The sequence below is a fragment of the Acartia tonsa genome, chromosome 1 (genome assembly GCF_053477335.1).
Source record: "Acartia tonsa isolate MP-2025a chromosome 1, ASM5347733v1, whole genome shotgun sequence".
Taxonomy (NCBI): Eukaryota; Metazoa; Arthropoda; class Copepoda; order Calanoida; family Acartiidae; genus Acartia; species Acartia tonsa.
Window position 1 is genome coordinate 2059116 of NC_137260.1, and position 7188 is coordinate 2066303.

A 7188-nucleotide genomic window follows, 5' to 3' on the forward strand; every position below is an offset into this window, starting at 1 on the left:
CGGGCTCTAGCAACAGATATAGAACTAATATATTGCAGATGTTCCCAAATTAAATTTTTGCCTGAATTTACTTTGTTTTAGATTATTTTTCTGTAAAGGGTTGAACTCTCCCTGAGGTTGTGGCAAATTAACTATGTCCTTATTTTAAGTAATTGGGTTATTGTCAATTTTATGATATCAATAGGTAATTTTCAAAATATTTTTCAGCAAATGAAAATGCAAAACAAATTTAACTAGATGAAAATGCAAAAATCATTATAACTCATACATAGATATATCCAAGTAAATGGGGTAAAAGGGTGTTTACCTCTTTAGACCTTGAAACCTCTTAATTTACACCCCAAATTTTAGATTACCCTCTTGAACGTATGGAACCTCCAATTCAAAGTAAAAAGCTTGGGCGACCTTGAGTTCACATTAGTTTACAATTTGCTCTATGTTCTTTTGCTGGCACCCGGATATATTTACATTTTTGAAAGATTCAGCTGAAACCGAAGACCCAACCCATAGACGGTACAAGGCCCTTGAAAAAAGAGAAAGGGTTACACAGCTATTTATCACTCTATATATATTACTTTAATCCTTTATCAGTTAAGTACGACTTAAAAAACTTAACATTTCTATAATCGTTACCAGAAAGTCCGTACCTCCATTTACACATGCTGTTTTTTTACTTTTTGGACAACTACTTTTGTATATTAAATTATCTGATATGATTCTACACCACCCTTGATAGGGGCTCCACTCCCCTGGAAAAATTACAATTGTTAGATTTTCCTTGCTACAGCTATCTGATTCTACACTCCCCTTGAAAGGGGTCTCTACTCCCCTGGTAAAATTACAATGGTTGCATATTCCTTGCTACACCCTTTTCTGAATCCAGTGCACGCCCCTTTAAAGGGGTACCTACTCCCCTGGTAAAATTACAATTGTTAGATATTCCTTGCTACAGCTATCTGATTCTACACCCCTCCTTGATAGGGGTCTCTACTCCCCTGGTAAAATTACAATTGTTAGATATTACTTGCTACAGCTATCTGATTCTACACCCCCCTTTAAAGCGAACTCTACTTCCCTGGTAAAATTACAATTGTTAGATATTCCTTGCTTCATCTATCTGATTCTACACCCCCCCTTTATAGGGGGCTCCACTCCCCTGGTAAAATTATAATTGTTAGATATTCCTTGCTACAGCTATCTTTCTACACCCCCCTTTAAAGGGGCCTCTACTCCCCTGGTAAAATTACAATTGTTAGATATTCCTTGCTACATCTATCTATCTATCTTGCGTAATTGTTAGAATGATGACGGGTAATACATATCTGAAAATACGCAATGACGCAAAAGAGTACAAATGATACACAAATTCTGATCACAACTCTCACGTTTATCTAAAAATGCAACATATAATAATAGCTATTAAAACAATTTTTAAGCATAATTTTTATCTTATTAGGATAAAAATTAAATAAGAAAAATATTTTTACCATATGAAATTCGTGATCAAACACCTAATTGAAAAAAAAATGCAAGACATAGCTTTTATTTTAGGGGCAACGAACACCCCCAAGAAGCCTCTAGGTGTTCTTAAGGCGGGAGGGGGATAAGTCAACTGCCCTTCTACTTTTTGATTTGAGTTTTAATAAGAAATATTGAGAAAAAAAATTTAGGGGGGGGAATTTTTAATTGGGAGGGTGAGATACGCTCTCCCAAAATAGCTAAAAACCTTCCCTGTACCTAAAAAAAGCTTAATTGCAAAGGAAAATGAAACAGATGTCATTTAAAAAAAAAAAAAAAATTGGCACATTTGTATAAACACCTGTAGACTCAAGAAAGACGCACAAAATAGGGAAAGGAAAAAAGAGAGAGGGTAATTCAAGTTTAAGGATATCCTAAAATAGTTATGATCGCCAACTTCCTTCACCCCTTTGTACAACTATCTGATGATTCTACACCCCCCTCTTGATAGGGGGCTCCACTCCCCTGGTAAAATTACAATTGTTAATATTCCGGTGGAATTTGTTCCACTGGCAAGAAATTTTGGTATTTTGATAACTTGTTTACCCCATCCCTTATCCTCCTTCCCCACTTTTGCTTTCATTACAAAATTCTTCCATCCAATCTTAACAACGCTACTTAATAATATAGCTCACCAAATTTAAACATGAGCTGACGTTAAAATCGGAAATACATATCATTCATTATGAAAATAATATATCCAAGTGCGTCTGTCGATAAAAAGAGAAAGACGCAGTCACTCATTTAGCTCTATATTTTAAATTTTAAGTATAAAAATATCGTTTTCGGCTAATCCTTGTCCGATTTAGGCTTTTAATTATATCCTGTCCGAGACAAATTTAGATCCGTTGACTAATCAAAAATCGTTTCAGTTAGAGGTGTACCCAACGTCTCATTTTATTACTACCCAAAGTCTTATAACTACGTTGCAATTATATAAGAAACCCTAAATTAAGTTTAACAAAAGGAGTATACTACACATTTAAATCACGCCCCCACCGCGTGGTTTAGTTTGGCACTAGTTTGTTAGCAACCAATATTCCTTGTTACAGCTATCTGATCCTAAACCCTTCTTTAAAGGGGGCTCCACTCCCCTGGTAAAATTACAATGATTAGATATTCCTTGCTACAGCTATCTGAGAGGAGTTTTTAAATAGCTTAAAATGATAATACACTGCCCCCCCCCCCAAAAAAAGAGTATGGGGCCCCCCATACTCTTTTTTACTCCCCTCAACCACCCATCTCTTTTTAGAGGCAGAGAATAGGGAAACGGAGAAGGTTGTTGGAGACAAGGAGCAAGGGATTTGAACAGCGAGAAAAGGGATAGTCAAACGTGCCGTCTTATATTCTTGCCAAGCAGGCAGGCGTGTCAGGCCAGTTTCTTGCGACGGGCAGGCAAGCGTGCTGGGACACATTATATGTTGATTGGAAAAGAGAGAAGGGAGATGAACGCAAGGAGCAAGCAATATTCACAGGGAGAAAAGGGGAAGGTGTCATTAATACTAGTAATGGTTGCCAACTAAAAATGTAAATAAGATTTCTAATATTTTTTATAATCCTTCTAGCTTTCTTTTACTATTATATCTTACGAGTAATATTTTAATACCACATCCTTTTACATTATTAGAAAAATGTAATTTCTAGTTGGCAACTGTTGAATGCTTACCCCTTTTCTCCCTATTCATATCCCTTGCTCCTTGCTCACACCTCCCTCTTTGATTTCCCTATCGTCTGCCTTTAAAAGAGAGGTGGGGGAGTGGGGAGTAAAAAAGAGTATGGGGGGGCCCTCATATTTTTTTTGAGGGAGGCCGTGTATTCTCATTTTAAGCTATTTAAAAACTCAACTCTGATTCTACACCCCCCTTGAAATGAGTCTCCACTCCCCTGGTGAAATTACAATTGTTAGTTAGTTATTCCCTGCGACACCCCCTTCCGAACCCAGTGCACGCCCCTTTTTTCCTAACCCAAAATGTATTTCCAAATTTCTTTTCAGGTTTTTGTTCTTCCCTGCACATTTAATTATCAGGTAAATTACAAAGATAAATTTTTTCAGTATCGCTTTAATATCCGGTGGATAAGTACCAGTTCTCAGCCATACTGAAAACTTATGTATAGCATCGTATTATATTCAGTTTTTCTGCGAATTTAAAGATATACAATCATATAATTACACCGACTTTTTTGGTCTTTGCCTTCATCATCTTGGGCTAAAAAATGGTTTTAAATTTAAAATTTTACAATTTTATATCCGTGGAAAGCTGTTTATTATACGATGCGATAAATAACTATTCCTGTATCTAACCACCAAAACATAAAATGAAAGATTTCATTATAAGAGCGAGTATGTTTTTATATGTTGTTGTTGATTTCTAAGACAGAGCCATTATTTCTCTATATGATTGATGGGTCTGTAAGGTAGAAAACTGGTTTAGGTGTCTATAGAAAGTTCTTTGCATGTCCCATTAAAAACTCTAAACAAATTGTGAGTAATTGTTGTTTTACACCCTTTAATATTTTTTTTCTTCAATTTTTCTTATTTTGTTGTTTATTTTTAATTAAGCCAGTAGTGGGAATATCAAAATTGAAAGAGTCAGTCTCATCAAATGGACACAAAATGATAGATCTTTGGAAATCCAGGTATAACCTCGAGTTATAGAATATTAAGGCAATGTTTTTGCTAGGGTAGTTCCTTGTCTGTAAGCCATTTCATATACAATTATATCAGACAAAACATTAAACATACTAGCGGTTTCACCCCTAGCCTCTAGAGGCTTTGCCCCAAGAGGTTTAATCAAACCATTTTTTTTTTTGGGGGGGGGGGTGTTTTTCATTTTTTGGGGGGGTTGGGGTTATAAAATAGTTATAAACCTTCCCGGAACCTATGAGAAGCTACCCGGTGAAGGTGAACCCGATCGGTTTAGCGGTTATCGATATCCTTCGCTACAAACAAACAGACAGACAAACAAACAGACAAACAAACATCGTTCTACTTTGTATTATAGATATCATTAGTTCTTTTACATTTATTATTACTTTACTAATCATACTTTTCTACAGTAAGTTTAAGGACCAAGAGTATTGCTTTATTTAACCCACTTACCATTGACAGAAATAAATAATCAATACCTCTTTTTCTTTATTGGCTTGGGGCATTTTGTACAAGAGTAAACGTTTTTAGCAGTTTTCCACAAATTCTACCTTAAAAACTAAATATAAACAAATATTTGATCCAACCTCTTTTTTTATGGGGTCGTTATTGTGTTTGATAAACCATATTAGTGTACAAATAGAAAGCTGCAAATACAGTGTGTTTTTATTTAAAGGAACACAAGTATTGCTTTATTTAACCCACTTCATTGACATAAATTAATAACCATTATCTTATTTTTTAAAATCTGTTCATCTGTATGATTTTCGGTATTTTAAATCTGGCAGATAACCGGTATCTGAGTAATATAATTTTTAAAAGTGAAGCTTTTCTATAATTAGGGTCGGTCCGTCCGTCCGTTCGTACGTACGTAATGGATAGCTCGTTTCGTTAATTTAGTCATGTTAGAATTGCCCTATCGATTTAAACTTTGCATGATGATTCCTATAGGAGATAGGTATGAGTTAGAAAGCAAAGCAACTCTATAATCGTACCAGAAAGTCCGTATGTCCATTTTAAACATGTTGATTTTCTACTTTTTTAACAACAAATTTTTATGTGATCTAATTATCAGATTTATCTGATTTTTGATATGCTGATTCCTGGGACAACAAAGTATAATGTTGTAAGCGAAGCATCTCTATAATCAAGTCCTAAAAATGTAAGTATGTCCATAAACATTATCGTGTATCAAGCAGTTTTCCAACAAATTTACTTACAATTTTGCTTTACATTTATATTCTAATTATTCAGTTCTGACACTTTATAAGTGTTAATGTCCGTTTGTCCTACAGTTTCAGTGCTTCGCTTTTATGGATGTTGTCATCCTTGTTTTTAGATATAAGGCGATAGAATTCCAAAGGTGCGCTGGCACTCCAAAGATAGAACATTTCTGCATGGACACACAGTCAAGACCTGGACATTTCAGATACATCAACAAATATAATAATCTATTGAAATTGTCGCTTTACTGCTGGAATAATCAGTGGACACACTGCTATTAAAGTTATTAGAGCGGTTATTATAAGATAAATCTTGAAAAAAAAATTCTGTTCATAATTTTAAAATGTCTTCAAATTAAAAAAGTATAAAAAAAGATTAAAATTACCATATAATTATTCTGACAGAAAGTAGTATGGTTTTTTTTTGAAAGGAAGGAACTTTTTATGTTCCTTCCCCTCTCCTTTTATACCAGAAGCCTTTGATGCTTCCTGTGTAAGTTAAAATAATTGAAAAAATATTGCACCTTTTTTCACTTTTCAAGAGATATTAAATGGCCTATAGGGGCACTTGGAGAATTGGGAATGGTGGACTTGACCATTCAATTTAAATTTTCGTTAAAATGAAAAACCAAAAAATTGGGTGTTTTTTCTTGGTTAGATGATGATTCCCTTCCCTAAAATTAGTTATAGACCTTCTTTGGACCTATAAGAAGCTTCACTAATCTTTTCAGCGTTTAACGAGATCCTTCAGTACACATACACAGTTCATCAATATGAACAAAAAAGATAATTAAGATTTTCTTCAGTTAGAGACAATTGATCTTGAAACGATCAAATAATGATAATGATTGATTGACGGAAGACGACCCAAATTTAATAAGAACCTATCTCTGTACACTTTTTGGTAAGAAAGGCCGTATTGTCGGCTATAAACGGTCGAATTTCTTAATCAAACCCCGTACATCAAGTAGTTTCAATAGCTTTCAAATTTTGTTGAGTCTGGTATTAGTAACACTACTCCATAATTTTTTTTTATAGATTTTTATACATTTAAAAAATAGTAAAAATACTATTAAACTTAGAGAATAAAAAACGAGTCTATTCCCTTTCCATTTTTTAGGCGTGATTTTATGACATATGACAATTATTTTCCCATGCCTTTTTGCACTTTTATTGGTAAAATTTAGTCTCTGGAACCAAACTTAGAATACTTTTGTTCTTTGACGAGTTTCTGATCATTTGATGAAGATTTAATTAATTGATTAGACAGAGAGTAACAAGGATAATAATATCTGTAAAAGGATATCTCATTTAGCCGCCTTAATCAATATGTATATTATTACCAGAAAAAGAGGGAAAAAATGCGAATGGAGCGCAAATTTTCGCAAATAAATCGCGAATTCGCAAAATTCGTAAAAAAAAGGGTGTGTGATTTTTTTGTTTTTGGGAGGTTTGGGGTTGGGGATGTCACACCCCCCAAGAAAATAGCCTAAAACCACCACAGGACCAGTAGGTATATTCTTTGAAGAGTAGAATCCGATCGGTTCAGTGGTTATGGAGATCTTAAGGGACAGACAGACATTGTTCTACTTTGTATTATAGATTTCTCCCATTGTTTGACCCAAAAGTTTTTATAATATTGATTGGTTGGCTGAAACTAGCTGTGTCCAAACTTTTCCACCAAAAATTCCAATTTACAGAAAGGGTAATTTGATAATCATAATTTGCAGGGATCTAAAGGGATAAGACAATAGCCGATAAGTTGACCTACATTCCAACTGATGCTACACAAAATTAGCC

At 34.3% G+C, this 7188-nt stretch overlaps 1 protein-coding gene across 1 annotated transcript; it reads left to right on the top strand.

Annotated features, from left to right (window-relative positions):
- Positions 1 to 3511: 3511 nt before the first annotated feature.
- On the top strand, positions 3512 to 6415 carry LOC145331851 (uncharacterized; the record flags this gene model as incomplete). The annotated part of the gene is given in 3 exon segments (XM_080176703.1): positions 3512 to 3544; positions 4079 to 4155; positions 5505 to 6415. Coding segments are annotated over 3 exon segments (276 nt in total), but the record flags the coding sequence as incomplete, so codon positions are not given.
- Positions 6416 to 7188: the final 773 nt, after the last annotated feature.